General features: G+C 43.1%; 1 protein-coding gene across 9 annotated transcripts in view; it reads right to left on the reverse strand.

Annotated features, from left to right (window-relative positions):
- C3H8orf34 (chromosome 3 C8orf34 homolog) overlaps positions 1-21,828 on the reverse strand; it is a 545,250-nt gene that overhangs the window by 494,470 nt on the left and 28,952 nt on the right. For all 9 annotated transcript variants that reach the window (XM_059723997.1, XM_059724000.1, XM_006260932.3 and 6 more), the window contains exon 2: positions 1,615-1,762. In XM_059723997.1, the coding sequence (XP_059579980.1) occupies positions 1,615-1,762 (148 nt within the window). The remainder of the gene's footprint in view (positions 1-1,614; positions 1,763-21,828) is intronic.

A 21,828-nucleotide genomic window follows, 5' to 3' on the forward strand; every position in this document is an offset into this window, starting at 1 on the left:
GTGGGTTTTGTACTAGGAGGAGAACTAAATGATGGAGCCAGGGGTTTTATGTAATCCCAGTCCCATAAGAATGTACATAGAGTTATTTTTCCACAAATATAGTAGAAATCTAAGGACAGGAGGCAGTGCCTCACAAACCAGCTCAGAAGTCCTCATTCTTGGATTTCCTCTCACACTTGTTATATTTGGCTGTTCATACTCTCAGACATATAAATCCTCAATCATTCACTATTAGGGCTGTGCGAAGCTTTGCCAGCTGTTTCCTTTCAAGGCTGTTTTGACTCGTTTTGAGCTCAAAACAGCAAAATTGAAACAAAACAAAGGGCTTCAAAACAGCCTCAAAATGAAATGAGGCCAGTTGAAACATTCTGAAAGTTTCAAAACGTTTCAAGTTTCAAAGCAGCAGCCAGGTGGTGGGAGGCAGGGGAAAGCCAGGGCTGCACTCCGAGTGGCTTCGCAGCCCCATGTGGCTCAGCCTGGGGTGTAGCGCAGACCTGGCTCTCCCCACCTACCACCACCAGGCTGTGCTCCATTCAGCTCCACCAGCCCCATGGAGCTCAGCCCGGTGACAGGAGGCAGGCAGAGCTGGTGCTGCACTCTGCCTCCCACCACTGGACAGAGTTCCATGGAGCTGCAAGCCGCTGGGAGCTGAGCCTGGTGGAAGGAGGCAGAGCACAGCCCTGGCAATGCATGCTGCCTCCCCTCACTGGGCAGCAAGCCACTGGGTGCTGAGCCTGGTGGAGGGAGGTGGTGCACAGCCCCAGCACTGCATGCCACCTCCCTCTATCAGGCTCAGTGCCCAGAGGCTTGCTGCTCAGTGGGGGGAGATGGCGCACAGCACCAGGTCTGCACGCCGCCTCCCTCCACTGGGCTCAGCTCCCAGTGGCTTGCTGCCTGGTGTGGGGAGGGAGTACACAGCACTGGGGCTGCACACCACTTCCCTCCACCAGGCTCAGCACCCAGCAGCTCCTAACCCTGTGGAACTGAGCCTGGTGGGGGGAAGTGGAACACTCCCTCCACTGGGCTCAGCTCCCAGTGCCAGTCCTAGGTGGTAGTGGCAGCCTCCCACCCGCACTTCTGCCTGCAACCACAGAAGGCTGCTCCTCCTCCAGTTTCATGCTTATCCATTATAGCCTATGGGTGACACATCAAAACAGTGTCAAAACTGTTTGGACAAAACGAAATGGAACAGCGCTTTCAAAATGAAACTAAACTCAAAACAAAACACTGTTCCATCAAAACAGAAGTCGAAGCGGAACAGCGCTGTTTCACACAGCCCTACTCACTATCCGGTTTCCTGTGTACTCAGAAGTTATTCTTGGATGAAACAAAGAAAACAGAAAAGTGAAATTTTGCAAACTAAAACTCTTTCCCTTGACCATAAGAAGAATAACTTGATAAGGAGAATATCTGACCTTCTATGCCATATGCATAGAACGCATAAAATCCCTTTAATGGTACATAAAATAAATATAAAGAATCACTTATTGAAAATATTAGTTTTTCTTCATCTTAAAAATTCTTCCTTGTTTTTGCATCCTGTGTCTGAACAAATTACAGGAGACTAGCCCATTCCAACATTTATTTCAAAGCACGCAACTATCCCATGCTTACCTGATGTTTCACTTTCTGCCCAGAGAGCAGCAGATCCTGACAATGTTCTCTGAAGCTGACTGCGGTTTCCTTGTTTAGACTGAAGATGGTCAATGAGAAATGGGATTGGCTGGTCAGGTGTTTCTGTTATCAGCTTGGTCATCAATTCCTTAAACAGATTTTAAAAAATGCAATTCAATTTAGTATAATAACTTATACCAAGCACTATACTGACAAACAAAAGAATATCAATAACTGTAATTAACTGAGCCAAAACATGTCTTCAGTTTTTGTGAAGAGGGTTTAAATTGTTAGTAATTTGAAATTATTCAATCTGTGAAAACCTGCATGCATGTGGAACTTCACTTCTGTAATATGTCTTCCAGACCCCTATATATACACAAGCCTATATATTCAAATAAGCAGTATTTCAGGAGAGCACACTTCCTGATCCTGATCCCTTTCCACCATGACAAATAGAGAGAAATTTCACTGAAGTCAGTGAAATCCAGAATTAGGCCCAGAAACTCAGAAGATCGTCTTATAGATATTGCTGTATGAATGATTTTCATGGGCAATGAATATGACTGTACAGCAGAGTTGTCCTTGCTTTCACTGTACATAGTTTGAAAAATGAATGCAGCAGTTGCAAACAGTTGTAGTTATAGTACAATATTTTATGAGAGGTTACAAATTGTCTGAAGCCAAATGGCTAAGAGTTTTGAAGTACTTTAGTCCCAAACATATGGAGTCTCCCTAGAAAATGCAATGGAATCAATAAGTAAAGGCAACCTGCATGGTATATGCCCCATTAGCTATCCTTTAACAGACTAACATTATAAAAAGCATACACGTCGCAATATAGATTATGAATAAAGGCAAAAATGTATAGATATGCAAGATGCTGGATACCCTGACTTCCCACTTTAAAGCAACCTGTTTTCTTGCCAGTCACACACAGAATTGTTTATTTAAGATTCAGGTGAATAAATGGTACGGTATATTTTAACCTTGTTGGAAGAATGTAAAATGAATGTTGCATGATCAGTATGTCAATCAAGACAAATTAGAAACTTTACTTTATCACCAAAATATTTTGCATAGTTTGCTTTACTGTCTATTTCTGTACATCTGGCTAAGCAAACCAAACTCAAAACCAATAAATATACCAAAAAAATTGTGAAGTAGCTATGCTAGAACAGGTCTAATATAACTGACATAAACCCAAAGAAGTGAAAAGTTAAACTTGAAAAGAGTTTATATCATCTCCTGATCCACCCAAGGCACATGCCTTGCCACAAACACTATATAATACAGACTGCACACCACAACTTTAAATTCATCCCTACTTCAGTCCTCCTCTACAGGCTGCTCATCAGATATTTCCTCCAATATTAATAGAAGTTGATGTCTGATGTAATATTGAGTTGCTTTCAGAGAAGATAGTTTGGTAAAGGAGCACGTGGAGAAAGACAGAGCTAATTACTGATTGTGAGGTTCCATTTCTATTTCCAGAGTGGTGTAAAGGATTATGTATAATAGAAAATAAGGTACATATAAACCTCCAAATGGAGAGTAAGAACTTTATCTTAAGAAGCCAAGATGGAAAATATATCTGGTTTCTGGGTTTAAATTTGTTTTTTTTTTAAATCTATGATAAGCCAAAATACATTTCTCAACAAGAGGACCTCCTAATTGAGCACCAGTCACAAAAGGAACAAAAGGAATTTAACCCACAAAGATTCTACCAAGAAAGTCTCCCACTCATGTGAACAAGCACATATGTTTCACATCATATGGAAGAAGGCCATTCTACAGAAAAGGAATATGATGGTAGGATTTTTATATCCAGAAGGCTGTCAACTACTTGGAGTAACCCATCTATTGTTGCTTGGCAACATCATATCAACTACTGCAGTATTCTTTAACAGGCTAAAGTGCAGAAGCTGTATCAGGAAAGGATTTATCTCATGTTTATCATGGACAAAGCAGAGAAAGGAATTCAACAGGGGGGGCACTTTAGCAAAAAATCATGCTATTATGTAGGAAAAAGATTATGATTTGTATCATTTCTCAAAACAATCTGTAGTGTAGAATAAGCAAGACTTTTCTCCATGTCAGGTTAATCTAAACAGGAAGGTGTAAGTTGATACAAGTTCCCCAATATTGCTCATTTTTGAAGAAATGAATGAGAAAAGTTAACAATTTGCTATAAAAACTAATGTAGTACTGAAAAACGATACTCAAGAAATAAAAATTGTAAAATGCCTACATGTCTATATAGAATAGGTTGAGTAAAAGGAATATCACTAAAACATCAGAGAGTTAAAAATGTTGTTCCATAATATTCTCATGTATGTCATATTCTGTATATTTTTTTGGAATAATTTTCAGAATGCTAGCAGGAGGCTAATAGAGCACTTTATTCCCTGAAAAAATATCTTACGTGATGTGTAGACATATGTTGGCCCCACTTTCATTCTGTAAGAACCTGTAAAAAAAAAATCATTTATACAACAGAAATGGGATATTTTCATCTATGTGGGTGGAAAATGGGCTGTGCTGGTATTAAGTGATCCTAATACTAGGCAAGCAGGACTAGAAAGGACCTTATAAGGTCATATAGCCTAGGGATAGATATTCAAAAAGCCTGCAGCTGAATTGATTCAATGTTTGCAGGTTAATCTAACCTGGCTAAACCAGTTTGTAATTGTACAGACATCCCTTCTGGATTGAAAAAATGCAGGCACGTGACTGCACTGGCTCAGGCTAGAAGCTGGGGGGCACTAGAGCAGCTCTCCCTTCCCTTCCACAATGCTAAGCTGAATGGGGCATGGCCAGGTCCCAGCAGGACACTCTGATTAGGGAAGGGTTCCCCACCTTCTGACCAGCCCAGAAGGGAATTGATAACACAGTGTTTATCACCCCTGTGTTAAGAAAACAACAGAGGGACATTACCAGCTACCTGTTGACATTACCATATACCTGCCTTTGTCCCATCTGCCACAGCACGGACCTGTGGTCTGCTAGCTAATGCCGTGTGTCTGTGTAAGGCAGAGGGCAGAATACCTGCTTAGAGGGGAGGGAGGGGAGCAGAGGGAAGCCAGGGAGATGCCTGCAGTCTGCTGGAGCTGTAGCCAGGGAGCAGAGAGGAGGGGCCAGCCCTGTTGTCGAGCAAAGAGTCCCGCCCAGCCCAGAGAGCATACCAGGATGCTGGGGGAGTCAGACTGAAGTTAAACCAGTAAGGGGTCTGGGACAGACATTGCATAAACCAGTTTGACTCAGATCAGTTAAAGCTGATACTACATTCAACCAGGTTTGTCTCAAACCAGTTTCTGCCATTTTCCAACAAGTTTATGTGCAGTGGACATCTGCTCTATTACAGGTTTAAACCAGTTTCTGATCCCTTAAACAGGTTTATGTGTAATGTCTGTCCCTAGCCATAGTGTAGCCCACTACTTACAGAGACACCATCCCAGCCTAAGCCACACCAGCTAACTACTGTCTAACCTGCTTTTAAAAATCTCCAAGGATGGAGATTCCACGAAGTCACTAGATGGCCCATTCCAATGCTTATCCATCCTCAAAAGATAGGTACAGACATTCAGGGAAGTTACTAGGAGGTTAGATTGCATTAAAAATGGCTATCCAATCTAACTTAGTTCACCCAGGTGCAGACCTTTACACTTAGATTGACATAACTAAGGATCTAAGTGTGAACAGTACAGAAATTCGGGAAGTTTAGAGTGGTCTAAAAATGGCTGGCCCAATCTAAGTTAACTGTACCTCCAAGGTAGTCTAACTTAGATCAGGTCCAACTGAACTTCTGTATAGCTCCCAGCACAGCCCCAAGGCTGAGAAAGCCCAGCCACAGGCCCCAGCCCCAGGGCTTATTTTTAGCCCCCTGGACACTCATCCTTCCCCCAGATAGACAACCCTCCCCACCATGGGCCAGCCAATACCATCCCCCAAACCTGCCAACCTCCCCATCCCACAAGCTGCTCCCAGTGCCAGAAGCTGACTGAAGTAAGTTGGAGAAGAGGGAGGGTATGTTCACCATGGGGTGTTCTGTTAACTATTCAGTACAGTCTTAAATTCTAATCTTCTTGTGACTATTCAGAGGCAGACAAAGTTCTTTGGGTAGATGTGATATCTTTTATTAGACCAACTAAATAGTTGGAAAAAACTGTTCTTTGCTAGCATTTGGGGACAAACACCCTTCTTCAGGTATAGAAGGAGTCTGCTAGTGAACTGTGTGCTCTCCTGGGTAGAATGCATTTAATAAAAATGGAGCAGCCTTTACAGTCCATTAATCAAAGGCCCAATTACAACAAAGTTCTAATTAGTTATGTCTAAATGCACCTATCAGGTTATTAAGTTAATTAAGAGACACTCTATCCTGCTTTGTAATTGATAACAGTGACTACAGAACAATCACAGGTTTTATTTTTCACCTTCTACAGACTCTGGTGCAACATGAAGAGATTTTGGATCCATGGTGCTGTCACTTCATGATCTAACTTACCTCCTAAACCTCAAAGGTTAAAATACCCTTCTTGTGTGTGATTTCCACAGCTGGCATTAAGTATATGAATAAAACTAAATAGAATTTTGCATCAGGGAAGGAATGCAAATCCCCATAACTACTCCCAAATTCCTGACATACTCCATCAGCCTCTAAACTATACCAGATATTGCATATCTTTATGATACAAATAAACTTCAACAGCCATAAGCATAATAATAATCTAAGATAAGAGCAACCTTATACTACAACTTTCAATAAATCTGAATCAAGCATTTTCAGGTGCTGTTCTTAGAAAACATCTCATGAGACTCTTGGACAGACCACTAGCAGGAAGATGACACTATAATGCGAAATGCTACAACTTTTTCTACATTTATTCAAGAATCTCTGAAAACTATCCACTTGTGGGGCACGTCAAGCTGGTGCCTCCACTTAGGAATTACAACACCTAAAAATTAAGCACCTGGGCTCAAGAAAACAATCCAAACTGACAGAGTTAGGTACCTACAAACCATATAGAGTCAATGGAGTGACTCAGAATGGAGGACTGGAAAAGGGCTAACGTGGTCCTCATTTTCAAAAAGGGGAGGAAGGAGGACCCGGGCAACTATAGGCCAGTCAGTCTCACCTCCATCCTTGGCAAAGTCTTTGAAAAAATTATCAAGGCTCACATTTGTGAGAGCCCGGCAGGACAAATTATGCTGAGGGGAAACCAGCACAGGTTCGTGGCAGGCAGATCGTGCCTGACCAATCTAGTCTCTTTTTATGACGAGGTTACGAAACGCCTGGACACAGGAGGAGGGGTGGATGTCGTATACTTAGACTTCAGGAAGGCCTTCGATATGGTATCCCACCCCATACTGGTGAACAAGTTAAGAGGCTGTGACTTGGATGACTACACAGTCCAGTGGGTGGCGAATTGGCTAGAGGGTCGCACCCAGAGAGTCGTGGTAGACGGGTCGGTTTCAACCTGAAAGGGTGTGGGCAGTGGGGTCCTGCAGGGCTCGGTCCTTGGACCGATACTCTTTAATGTCTTCATCAGTGACTTGGACGAGGGACTGAAATGTACTGTCCAAGTTTGCAGATGACACAAAGCTATGGGGAGATGTGGACACGTCGGAGGGCAGGGAACAGCTGCAGGCAGACCTGGACAGGTTGGACAAGTGGGCAGAAAACAACAGAATGCAGTTCAACAAGGAGAAATGCAAAGTGCTGCACCTAGGGAGGAAAAATGTCCAGCACACCTACAGCCTAGGAAATGACCTGCTGGGTGGCACAGAGGTGGAAAGGGATCTTGGAGTCCTAGTGGACTCCAAGAGGAACATGAGTCGGCAGTGTGACAAAGCCATCAAAAAAACCAATGGCACTTTATCGTGCATCAGCAGATGCATGACGAATAGGTCCAAGGAGGTGATACTTCCCCTCTATCAGGCGCTGGTCAGATCGCAGTTGGAGTACTCATGCAGTTCTGGGCACCACACTTCAAGAAGGATGCGGATAACCTGGAGAGGGTCCAGAGAAGGGCCACGCGTATGGTTAAGGGCCTGCAGACCAAGCCCTACGAGGAGAGACTAGAGAAACTGGACCTTTTCAGCCTCCGCAAGAGAAGGGTGAGAGACGACCTTGTGGCTGCCTATAAGTTCATCACGGGGGCACAGAAGGGAATTGGTGAGGTTTTATTCACCAAGGCGCCCCTGGGGGTTACAAGAAACAATGGCTACAAGCTAGCAGAGAGCAGATTTAGATTGGACATTAGGAAGAACTTCACAGTTCGAGTGGCCAAGGTCTGGAACGGGCTCCCAAGGGAGGTGGTGCTCTCCCCTAGCCTGGGGGTCTTCAAGAGGAGGTTAGATAAGCATCTAGCTGGGGTCATCTAGACCCAGCACTCTTTCCTGCTTATGCAGGGGGTCGGACTCGATGATCTATTGAGGTCCCTTACGACCCAAACATCTATGAATCTATAAGAATGATCCAACTAGATACCTAGAACCAGCTTTTTCTATTGCCTAAGTATATCTCTCCTTCCAGGGTTATTTCTGGTTAAAGTAGCAAGTAATTTCCTCTAATAGATGGAACCCCAAACCCTTGGGCCACGTACAGACATTACACTTTTACCATTATAAGTGATTGGAAACTGGTCTATACTCATAACAGAAGTTCAGCCTACAAAACTGGTCTATACCTAGAGCAGAAGTTCAGTACACATAGACTAGTTTTAAAATGGCAGATTTGCCTACTCCACCAAATGATAACTGTGTATTCTCTTCACTCCCAATCTAAACTATGTTGCTTACAAAAACCATATAACTTAGATCAACTCCACCTTAGGTTTTTTTAATTCTATACCTAGCCCTTGGAATGCAGGGAGAGAACTGTTGTTAAAACAAAGCAGCAGTGCAAGGGAACAGGCTGGCATGGGTGAAAGAGGCACTTCATCTTAGTTTAATGATAAATATGGTTTTGCTTCTTAGATGAACAGCTTCAAGACACTTCTTCTATTAAGGAGTTTTCAAAAGAAATCAAAATACTTTGATCTCAATTCTCCAGTGCCTGATTTTATTTGATCATTCTCACTTACATAAATGACGTTTCATTCTTTTTTGATGTAGTATTTTACATCCACTTTTTACAGGGTGTAAAGGACCACATAAGGCATAAGAAAGAGTAGTGAATTAGGCCTGTAATGCAGTCAATAGCTAAAATCAAAATAGAGAGGAAAAATAAGTTTAAAAAGAAAAACTAGAAGGCAGCTTTAGCTATGAAATACATGTCTTGTAGTACTCCCAAAACAATTCATACAGTAGTAGCATTAAATTGGCAGGGGAGGAAGAAGAATACATCTCAGCATGCTGATTTATTTCACTAAAATAAATGCACGCTGATCTGAAATGTGAACACATAGGCAAAACCATCAGGACTCTTCATGAGAAATATATTTTGTAGCAATCAAACAACATAAGTCTTTTTTTCATAAAATAGGATGTATACCCCCTTGAGCAACCCAGAACTAAAAGAAGAAACCCATTTTTTAAAATTACCATAACGTTTATGGCAAGTTCTTTTTGAATAAGTCCTCATGGTATTAAGATCATTATTTGACACCCTTCTCCATAGGAATTAAACTATTCAACAAAATTATTCAACACAAAATGAATTCCTCTATAAATCACCTCTGACACCTCCTATATTGGCATTACCATAAGCAAACTACGTCCCACACTTACCAGGCCAAGCAAGAGTGGCCTCAAACATGCCAGGCTGTTCTGCAGAAGCTACCTTCTGAACTGGAAACAATGTAGCTTTGTTTGCAGAGACTAATTAACACTGTAATTTAGCCCATCTGCAGCACTATACATAAGCAGCTACTTTACTTTTAGTTCAGGAAAAAACCTGTGCTGAGTAGTATAATGTAGTTGAGCAGACTACTACTTGCCATGGTAACACATGCCTACCCTACAAAATTAAGTGTCTCTGTGTGCAGCAAAAGATGAATTTGGTGGAGCCAGAAAGATTAAAAGAATAACTGAAATAATCTTCATTATGCTGGAATTCTTCAAATACCATGCACCATTCTGTGCAGTTAAAATTTCGTCATACAAACTTAATTGTATTCAATTAATGTAAATTGAATCAAACTGATAATAAGGAATAAGAGAATAATAGAGATCACCATAATGGATGAGGTCACAGTGGTAAACAGAACATGAATGCACCCTTTGCTTTGCTGTGGGGAGGTTGAAGACATCACATTTCCTGAATTGCTATTCCTCTCTTGTTGCTTTATAAGGAGGATTTCCTGGGCTCTGATTGCCCAATGATGAGACTTAAGTGAGGCACTTTTTGAACTTTTTTTGTCTGTACCTTCTATTTTTATCACCCTATCACATATACAGTTTTTCATATATTGTTTCCTATCTTTATTGTACCACTTGTGCATTAATAAATAAATTCATGCACCTTTGCCTTATTATTAAAAGATATCCTCTAAGAATAATCTTTTAAAATGAGGTTCTCATTTTAGACAAAAGTACTGTCTGAAGAGATAAAAGGGCTAACGGGTATCAAGTTAGTCAAAAAACACTATTTCATATAAAAAGAACAAAAGATTAAAGACATTGGCCACATTCACATGTTTATTTCTAGTGTTGGAAAACTTCCACTGCTAGAAATTATTCCAAGAGAGAGATTGGGACAGAAATTCAGCCTGCAACTGCCCTCTCTCCCCTGTTTCTTGAGTCTTCCAAAGACCAGGGTGATCCTGGTCTGCAAAAAGCATAGGGATCAGCATCTCCTCAAGTCCTCCTATTCCCAGGCGGAGTGAAGCAGTGGGGTAAAGCTGTCACCCAACCGAGACTCTGATAAGAGAAGCAGGCAGGGGGCTTGTGGCACTCCTCCCTCCATTCAGTGAGTGTGAGCCAAGCAGAATAGGCAGTGCCAAAAACCCTCTGCATCTGCTTCTCAAACCAGAATCCCTGGTGTGAGAGAGGTTGGTAGGGAGCAGCTGCCAGTTACTCCTCCCCTCCTTTCCCATCTTCTCCAGGTCTACTGGAGGGGTGGGAGCAGCTGAACCACCACCCTTTCTCCATACCAGGGTGACCCTAGTCTCCAGGGCTAGGGATAGAAATTACACATAAACCAGTATAAGTGATCGGAAAACGGTTCAAGTCTGTAACACAACAGAAGTTCAGTGCACATAAACCACTTTCAAAATGACTAAAACCAGTTTAAGATAAACCTGGATGGATATAGTATGAGACTTAACTGATTTAGGTTAAACTGATTTATTGAACTTCTGTCCCACATACCCTCCAGATTCAAGTTAACTTAGAGCCCCCTAACATCCCAGGATGCTTTGCAACTCCCCAGCAACACAACCCACCGCCCTCACAGGATAGATGTGCTAGCCTTGGACCAAGCTATGTGCACCAGTTGAGCAGGGAGACATGTTCTAGCACCCCCAGCTTCTGGCCTGGCCCACTGCAGGCATGTGGCTGCATTACTGGATTCAAAAGTGAATGCCTGTTTGCTTGCTTATCTGTTCAATCTACACAGCTTAGACTAGCCTATGAAGATTAAATCAATTCAACCTTGGGCTTTATGACTTTCTGTAGTTAGTCCAGAATGCTTTGGAACCTTTCCCTGAAGCTTGAATGCTTTTGGACCCTGGAAGAAGTTAAGTTGCAGGCAAGTGCACATGCTTCTGTTCTCCTGAAAGAAATTCTCCCAGGAGCAGTTATTTTGATCCCAGAACTGCAACTTCTATGACCAGGTTACGAAATGCCTGGACACAGGAGGAGGGGTGGATGTCGTATACTTAGACTTCAGGAAGGCCTTCGATACGGTATCTCACCCCATACTGGTGAACAAGTTAAGAGGCTGTGATGTGGATGACTACACAGTCCGGTGGGTGGCGAATTGGCTAGAGGGTCGCACCCAGAGAGTCGTGGTGGATGGGTCAGTCTCGACCTGGAAGGGTGTGGGCAGTGGGGTCCCGCAGGGCTTGGTCCTTGGACCGATACTCTTTAATGTCTTCATCAGTGACTTGGACGAGGGAGTGAAATGTACTCTGTCCAAGTTTGCAGATGACACAAAGCTATGGGGAGAAGTGGACACGCCGGAGGGCAGGGAACAGCTGCAGGCAGACCTGGATAGGCTGGACAAGTGGGCGGAAAACAACAGGATGCAGTTCAACAAGGAGAAATGCAAAGTGCTGCACCTAGGGAGGAAAAATGTCCAGCACACCTACAGCCTAGGGAATGACCTGCTGGGTGGCACAGAGGTGGAAAGGGATCTTGGAGTCCTAGTGGACTCCAAGAGGAACATGAGCCGGCAGTGTGACGAAGCCATCAGAAAAGCCAATGGCACTTTATCGTGCATCAGCAGATGCATGACGAATAGGTCCAAGGAGGTGATACTTCCCCTCTATCGGGCACTGGTCAGATCGCAGTTGGAGTACTGCTTGCAATTCTGGGTGCCACACTTTAAGAAGGATGCGGATAACCTGGAGAGGGTCCAGAGAAAGGCAACTTGTATGGTCAAGGGCCTGCAGACCAAGCCCTACGAGGAGAGACTAGAGAAACTGGACCTTTTCAGCCTCCGCAAGAGAAGGGTGAGAGGCGACCTTGTGGCTGCCTATAAGTTCATCACGGGGGCACAGAAGGGAGTTGGTGAGTATTTATTCACCAAGGTGCTCCCAGGGGTTACAAGAAACAATGGCCACAAGCTAGCAGAGAGCAGATTTAGATTGGACATTAGGAGGAACTTCTTCACAGTTCGAGTGGCCAAGGTCTGGAACGGGCTCCCAAGGGAGGTGGTGCTCTCTCCTACCCTGGGGGTCTTCAAGAGGAGGTTAGATGAGTATCTAGCTGGGGTCATCTAGACCCAGCACTCTTTCCTGCTTATGCAGGGGGTCGGACTCGATGATTTATTGAGGTCCCTTCCGACCCTAACATCTATGAATCAATGAATCTATGAATTTTTTATCCAGGATTAATACTGTGAACATCTGTACACTTGTGGTTGCTACCAAGGGAACAGTGATTCTCCCATTAAAATATAATGCTTGTATATGACCATTATATCTCATATATACCAACACTAGCAACAAGATCATTTTTTCTGTACAACCTCCATATCACAATTTTTTTTTTATAAGTATATTCACAGAGGGTGCATCTACATGAGCTACTAGCTCATTGCTTATTGCTACTGTGCCATAGTTTATTGTTACAGCACAGTAGTGTTGCCAGGCATTAACCATGTGGTGACACCACTGCACAATAGTAATGAGCTACTGTGCAGTAGCTCATTGCTACTGCTTAGTAGTGTTGGGCAAAAACCACGCGGTGACAGTACTGTGCAGTAACATCGTTTTTTATGCAAGTACTAAATAACTGCGAAGTAACAATTGCGCTGTCCATCACACATGTAAATGTGGTCAGAATAATTTAAATTTCTTTTAGCAGTATCAGTTGTATGATTGTGCCTATCTAAATCACATCAATAGCTGAATGTAACAAGTATTTATCAAGCAGGCCTGTTCACGGTAAAGAAGAAACACTGCAAGGTTACCTAAACAATTAAAAAAATATTCCTCAGTTGTCCACCTACTCCATTAGCTACTGAAATGCTTCCCAGCCTGAAAAACAGTTTATATTTTAAATTGGAGAAAATTAAAATTATTTTTTAAAGGCTTACAGGATCTATTTTGGAGACAGCATACACATAGCTTAAGGCTGGGAAAAGGCAATATATTCCTGTGTGACCTCCTGAAAACAAAAGCCAAAGAGTTTTATTCAGTGATTATTTTATTTAATGCATTGACTTTTCTTGAATCTAGCCCCATTATTTGTTGTTGAACTCTCTATGCTCTAGTAAGGAATCCAATTCCAATAACCCCCCAATCCTGCCCCCTGCATAAGGTGCCCAGCTACCCAGCGTCTGGCCCTGCCCCTGCCTAGCTGTTGCAGCAGCAAGAGGGGGAGCAACTGTGATGGGGGCAGCAGCCCCTGTTATGGTGTCAAGGAGCACGGGCCCCTTCCTGGCAGGGAAAGCTGCTGTGGACCAGAGTGGCAGCAGCAACGCTCAGTGGGGCTCTGGCCCCCTGAGAGCCCCAGTGCTGATATGTGCCATTCGCTGCAGCTCTGCCCATCCCACAGCACAGCCTCCCCACTAGGAAGAGGCTCGTGCTCTCTGACACTATGACAAGGGCTGATGCCCCATCAAGAGCCCTGCCCCCATGCTGCTGCAGCAGGGTGGGAGAGGATAAACTTCTTCCTTGCTCCCTTTCTGGGGCCAGCATCTGGCCAGACCCCTGCTTTTGCTCTTTCTTGGAAGCAGAGGGGCGGGGCCAGCCCTGCTCAGCTGGACCAGACAGCCTAGCCCAAAGAGCATGCTGGGATGCTGGAGGACTCTTATTTAACTTAAACCAGGAAGGGGTCTGGGACAGACATTGCATAAACCAGTTTGAGCTCAATTAGTTAAGCCTGATACTACATTCAACCAGGTTTATCTCAAACCAGTTTCAGCCATTTTGAAACTGGTTTATGTGCACTAAACTTCTGTTCTGTTACAGATTTAAAAGTTTCTGATCACTTCAACCGGTTTATGTGTAATGTCTGTCCCTAGCCCAATAGTCGAAAAGACAAGTGAAAAACTAAAAATTGTCATTTTGCAAGGGGTGCCTTGAGTCTAACGAGGGGTGCCTCAAGTCTGAAAAGGTTGAGAACCACTGATCTAGACACACAATAACAGAGCCAGATTGAGTCATTCTAAAACAGGAGTGGCCAAGCTGTGGTATGCATACCAGAATTATCACAGGAAACCTCTGTGTAGGACACATGGCCCAGGGAGGGAACATACAGCACAGTAGCAGATAAGGCAGGAGACAGAAACCAGAGCATAATATTGAGAAAAGAGTACCGGGCAGGAAGCTGAAAGCAGAGCAGCAGATGAAACTGGAGAAAGGGATACGAGTGGCACTCAGCGAGGGTATGGGGCTAATTCATGGCATGCCTGCCAAAAAGGTTAGACCCCCACAGGTATAAAAATGAGAACCCAATTCTTGTCTCACTTATAACTCCGGTTTTCAATGCAGTAACTTTCAGTTTATTGCAGGATAAGAAGATTCATAGATTGATAATCAAGCCATAAATTTATAGTTTGGTTGTGTATGTGATAATCCTGGCCTTCCCTTTACTGCCTCATATGCAGTCTCCTGACTAGAGAGATCATGCTTCATTTAATGGTAGGAAATGTAACAATAGGAAGGGAGGATTTAGCATGGATTATCCACTCCCTCCGCTCCAGTAACTCCATTATCTTCTATGTATTACAAGTCCTACACATCCTACTGCAAGGACAGTATGGCCTTAAAGTGTTTTTGTGCAGTTTTTGTTTTGGCAAGTTTTCAAAATTCTAGTAACATCACTGGTGAGAGTAAGAGGAAAGTTTGATTTTTAAACCATTTATAGTTAAGCTGAATTTTAACATTTATTGGGGTGAGTAAACACAAGTCTCTAGGACTAGGGCTTTGTTACTACAGATTTTCAAAGGGCTGCAGCTAATAAATATATTAGAGAAACTTTATGAGAAAAGTTATTATCATGAGAAATATTAAAAATGTTCATAAAGCTCACAAGAATCTTTGATAATAGAAAATATGAGTCAATATAAATACAGGGGTTGGTACCAGCCTTTTTAAACCAGAGAATTCCATCTTGTTCTAAGTCACAAGACGCTTTTGAAAATCAAGTCTATACTGTGTATTTGTATCACACATACAGAATCCACTGAATATATGCATATAATCTGTAGTGGCTTGTTGTAGAGGCATATGTAAAAAAGCAATAATGAAGTAGGTTTTGTGATGTTCTGGAATCAGAAATATTTTTTTTCCTCGGGTATATGAAATGTTGATGATATTTTCCACTCGTCGTTTTCTCTACACACTTGGAGGCTGACAAAAGAAACTTGTATCAGGGTTCTGTAGTCTTCCAATAAACCAAATCCTGGTCTTTGCCTCCTGGAGATTGTAGCACAGTAGCCTCTTTAATCATCAGTTAAGGTATAAAGAATGTATTCCACAATCAAGAGGATGACCTATCAGGAGTGGATGCGGAAAGAACATAAATCTACTCTTACAGTTGAATAACGCAGACAGCAAGACCAGAGGCATCGCTAGTCAGTTCTGCACTCTGGGTGGTGATGTCGCATGGTGCAGGGGCAGTGGCTTGAGATTTGCTGCTGCAGGGAAAATATCATCTACTTTTTTAGCTGCCAAAATGCGCGTAGAGCAGCAAATAAACACCAATTTGATAGTAAAAAAGGAGATGAGCATTAACCCTTGATGGCACCTCTCTCCTCCAGCACACTGCTTCTGCTGGCCATTGCCCCTTCACTATGCACTGTCACCACCTAGACACCACCAATCTCATCACCACTGCTCTGCCCTCCCCACTGCTCTACTGCTGGAGCAGAGTGCTTTGCATGGAAGAAGCAAGGCACGTGGAGGGGTACAGGGTAGGGAAGGGAATGGGGAACGAAAAGGTGAAGGGTCCCTGGCTTCATCCTGGCAACACCCTCCCCTCCCCCCCAACTTAGGTAACATGCAGAATTCATTGCCCCAATTGCCCGCCTACCATTCACTAACTATAATAATAATGTTCTTCCAAATAGAAGTATAAGTACAGTACCACACTCTACCAGTACCTGGGCCAAGTGGTTTGACAAAGTCAGTGTTAGTGCCTGTGGGTCACACACATGTAAGCAAAGAGATTGATCATACTATTACTTTCTACAAGTTATGAATCTTCTAGCTTTAGTAACTGAAATTCTAGTTCTGCTTGAAAGTCGATAATACAAATTCCCATGTATTATATCAGCCAACCTAAGAGGGCATTCTCTTTAAGAATGACAAAGCTGTTAATCTGCAAACTGAAATCTAAATCATACTATTTGGCATATTGTGCTATGCAGGTGGAAGTTTTATTATGAAAACTGTTTTGAGATCATTACGTCAATTAGCATAACATGGTAGAACTACAAGATGGGACTGAATTAAGTTCTAGGAATATCTACTTATCTACCAACGTTCTTGTATGATATCTATTATAATAAATTTACATTTGAGGGACAGGCATGATCTAGTATGGGGTGGGCAAAATACAGCTCATCGGCCGAATCCAGCTCACCAGGAACTTTCATCCAGCCCACAGCACCCCCAACGCATTGCACCCAGGAGGGTTAGAGTGAGGCACACACATGTACAAGCCACCAACATACCCTATGGGGCTTCGCTCCCACCCTCTTGGGCAGAAGGGCTCTGGCCAGCCAGCAGCTTCTGGGCAGGGCTCCTGCTGCAGCCAGAACCTGCTCGCTCGGAGCAGCAGGGGGGTAGAGTTCCAGCTGGGTGGAAGCAGGAGTGCAGCACAGAACCTGCATGCAGAGGGGCAGTCAGAGTGCAGAGCTCAGCTGAGCAGTGTGGGTATGAGGGTGGAGGGTGTAGGGACCCCCCCCCACACACACATTCCCCCATGGTGTACAGCCCCCACTGCCTGGTAAAAGCAGCAGGCAGGGAGGTCAGGGCACTCACACCCAGCACAGGCGCAGCTCCAGACAGTGCTGCACAGGAGGAGGGAGCGGAGCCTGCCCTATCGCTGCAGCTCCATGCAACATGCCTGCAGCTCCAGCACTTGCAGTGGGGGAAGCCCCATGCTGGAGCCTGCTGTCTTCCCCACTCCATGCTGTGCAGGTCCCCACTCTGCCAGGAATGTACGGAGCTCTACCCTCTGCTTTCCTGCAGAGTCCAGCATGGGGCTTCCCTGCGGCAAGTCTGGAGCTGGAGGTGCATGGCATGGAGCCCCTGCGATAGAGATGGCCAGCACTGCCCTGGGAGCAAGGAGTGCCACCTTGTGCAGCCTGCCCAGCCGCTTCTATTTCAGGTGCTGCATGCCTGCAGTTCTGCACTCACAGTGGGGAAGTCCCACACTGGATCAGGTGGGGAGGGAGGGGCTGGGGCTCCCTCCACTCCCAGCAGAGTACAGGGACCTGCACAGCGGGGACCTGTGCAGCATGGAGTGGAAGAGGCAGCACGCTCCAGTGCGGGGCTCCCCCCCGCTGCGAGTGCTGGAGCTGCAGGTGCACGGTGTGGAGCCCCAGCGATAGGGCAGGCCCCACTCCCTCCCTACTCGCAGCGCTGACTGGAGCCTCACCTGCACCAGGCACAAGCACCCTGACCTCCCCGCCTGCTGCTGCTGCCAGGCAGTGCAGGGCTGCATGCCATGAGGGGAGTGTGTGGAGGGGGGGTCCCTACACCCCCCCAAACTCACACGCCACATACCCTGTCCCCACAACCCCCATTGACATATACATACACCCCAGCACACCCTATTCCCCCTACACAGCCACACCTTCTCACAACCCCCCCCACACAATATAAAAATGACACTTTATTTTTTAGTTATTTTGTAATCCCTTCTATATACACTACACAATCACGTCATAACAAATATTTTTGTAATAAAATTAAAATATAGTACATGTTTGACTTCTAGTGTGTGATTTGTTTTTTTCTGTTTCTAAGATAGCAACCCCAACTCCCAAAAGTAGTATTGGTGGGTGGGAGGGGGGAAGCAGCAAGGGGAGTGACTTCTGATGGCAAAGGTCAGGGGTTAGGGGGAGGACTTCTGGTCCCAATGTGGTGACCAGGGGATGAGGCAACTGTCAAGGGGCGGCACCACCTATGTGGCCACTGACAGCAAGCCAAAACTTGTTATGTGGCCCTCCGCCTGAAATAAGTGCCAGCCCTGATCTAGTACATAACTATGTTTTATTTTATTGAGTATGGCTTTATTATAAACTAAATCAGTTTAAGGTTCAGCTGAATTGCTCAAAATCAGTGTAGCCTTTTTAGTAGCATATTCAGCAATACTACTTCTAAAATTATGGGGGGTCAACAAACAGGCTCAACACCATAAATCCAGTGTAGATGGAAATGACTTTCTGCAGGCCCAAGAAAGATGTCTAGAAAGCAAGATATAAGACTCAGCCTTGTTTTCCGTATTTCCTTGTTCAGCAGCTCTAGAGCTTCTACATGAATATACTAGACAACTCACTACTCAGCATGCTTATTGTTTCAGATCCCATTTTCAGGCTTCTGACACTCCCATGCATGCTGTAGAAAGCCTAGATACCTAACACAAGATTCTGGTTCCTGCTCCAGTCAGACACCTGGGCTAAAGACAGAAATTACACATAAGCTGGTATAAACAATGCAAAACCGATTCAAATCTGTAACACAACAGAAGTTCAGTTCATAAAACTACTTTCAAAGGCTAAGTAAAGACAGTCAAAAAGCCTGAGGCTGAATCAATTTAATCTTAGCAGGTTAGTCTAAACTGCATAGATTGAACCAGTAAGCAAGTGAACAGGCATTCATTTTTTATTCCAAAAATGCAGTCACATGCCTGCAGTGGCTTAGGCCAGAAGCCGGGGCACTCTACAACAGGCCTCTTTGTCCAACTGGAACAGATAGCTTAGGCCAAGGCTAGCCCACCTATCCCATGGGGGAAGGAGGGTTTGCAGGAGGGGAAGGTAAATTAACTTGAATCTGGAGGGGAAGTGGGACAGAAGTTCAATAAACCAATTTAACCTAAACCACTTAAATCTGATACTATATCCATCCAGGTTTATCTTAAACTGGTGTAATCCAATTTGAAAGAAGCTTATATTCACTGAACTTGTGTTGTGTTACAGATTTGAACCAGTTTCCGATCGCTTATATTGATTTACGTGTAATTTTTGTCCCTAACCGAATTGACTGAAACTTTATTTTGCAACAATGCTTTCTGACATTATTTAAGTGTCTGGAATGAAGCTGGTCCTAAAGCACTATTTCTTAACACTAGTTAAACATATTCAGTCAGTACTGATTATGGCAGTCCATTTTTTTTCATTGAACAGACTTGTATCATCCTTTCCCACTACAGCTGGAGTCCCATAGCAGTGCTCCTAGTCAGGCAGTAATGAGAAGTACTTGTTAAAAAGAGGTCTGGAAACAAATGACACCTCGTCCACTAGATACATGAAAATAATCAGTAGGCACTGGATGATTCAGAGAGCTTGAAATGAGATACTTAGAAGAAAACTCCAGCAAATGTAATGGGATATTTATGGCAAAATACTGGAATACATACTTCAAGTAACATCCCTGCACAAGCAGGATTGGACTGGATGATATTATAGATGTTGCAAATGGAATATTTATGAGGATTAGGATAAAATGAAAAAGGGCATATTTCTGCTGCATATAAAATAGTGATAAACAATACATAGATTAAAGGAGAAGGCATGCAATAACAATACTGGATTTCAATTTTCTAAAGAAGGTTGAACTTGTGCAGAATAACTTGAATTCTCAAAGGTCAAGATCCACTAAATATATTACCATCCATTTTAAATTAATCCACAAAGCAAATTTAATCTTAGTTAAAGGCATAAGAATACAGAAAATATTGCAAATGTTGAAATAATATGGCTACTACAAAAGCCTTTGAATGTATGATAAAGGGTCTAGAAGTAAATAGTTATGGAAATTAGTAGCTCATGTGCTAGAGATGATAAGAGAATCTAGAGAAGGACTTTAACTAAAACTATGTAACCTAGGATGTGAAAATCATAGCTGTCCTAGTAAAACAACTAAAGATTATACAATTGAATTTTATGACTGTTAAATGTTTAAAGAGAAAGAGCAACATCTGTAGATTTAAAAATGAACTTAAAAGGAATGACATTCTAAAGTGTATGTGTAAAATAAGAAAAAAATCATGTAAACAGATTTTTAAAGATATTTAACAATTTAGAAGATAAGACAGGTCATACTGAGTCAGACCACAGGTCCATCTAGCTCAGTATCCTGTACCTCACAGTGGCACAGACTGCACGCTAAAGAAAATAGTATTTATGCATGACCTATCCAGACAGATCTGTCCCTCACCTGCCTTCCCTTAGAGCTTCCAGCATTTAGAGACCTAGGAAAACCTAATTTATAGGTTGCACTCCTATCATATTTTAATACCTACTGATGAACCTATCATCCATGAATTTTTCCAATGTCCTTTTGAACCTGGTTATGTTATCACTCGCCACAACACTGTGGCAATGAGTTCCACAAGTTAATTACACAAAGTGTAAAAAAAGACCTTCCTTTTGTTTGTTTTAAAATTGCTACCTAAAAGTAAATAGCAAGTCACTATTTACTTTCTCATCATTCATGATTTCATATAACTGTATCATATCACCCACTCAGTCATCTTTTCTCTAAGACAGTCATCTAGGTCCCTCCCTGTACACAGATCTACTATTCATTACTACAAGAGAGAATACTGAGTTTGAAATGTTACTGAAATATCAAAATCTGCTGCAACAGAAGGATGTGAAAATTCATTTTTATCACAGCAAAAATACAAAAGGTTCTTATCTATTTATAGAATGTATATGTGACTAAGCTATGTGTGCAATGGAAGCTCTTTAGTAGTCTTTTGTATTCAGCAGTGTAAGTGTAACCAACTAGACAGATAGAGCCAACTGTTCTATACATGTTGCACCTGTCCCAGGCACTCCTTTCTTAGGATGGTAATTCAAACTAAGTTTTGCTGATCTGTGACCAATGTAAAGCGTTTCTCATACATGTATTGGTTAAATTTCTTCATTCCCCACACCAGACTTAAAGCTACTTTGTCTATTTGCACATAATGCTGTTCTGCTACCATAAGTGATCATCAGGGATCCTGGTTCTCTCTGTTTAAAAACTACAAATTAATTCTCTGATAAAATATCCAAAATTCTGATTTAAAAAACCTCAAATCCATGCTTTTCTGAGATTAAAATGAATAGCCACTATAATTACAGGCATCGGTTGAACACAGTGTTTTACTGATATATTTATAATTTTAAAGCAGTTTGGAAACCTGCCAGTGCCTCAATCATTATAATAGAATAAATTCTAAATACCTATATATTTTGGCATTTCATTTTGGTTTTTTTAACATAGAAAATCAGAGCTCTCTCTGTCCCTTTTGCTTACCAAGACATATCCAGCTCAGGCTGTCCCCCACCCCTGCTGCTTTGTAGCGCTGAGCAGCCCTGATATGCCAGTGCCCTGCCCCAGCCCATGCCATTGGTCCTCATTCCCAAGCCACATCCCCGCC

Source organism: Alligator mississippiensis, chromosome 3 (assembly GCF_030867095.1).
Source record: "Alligator mississippiensis isolate rAllMis1 chromosome 3, rAllMis1, whole genome shotgun sequence".
Lineage (NCBI taxonomy): Eukaryota > Metazoa > Chordata > Crocodylia > Alligatoridae > Alligator > Alligator mississippiensis.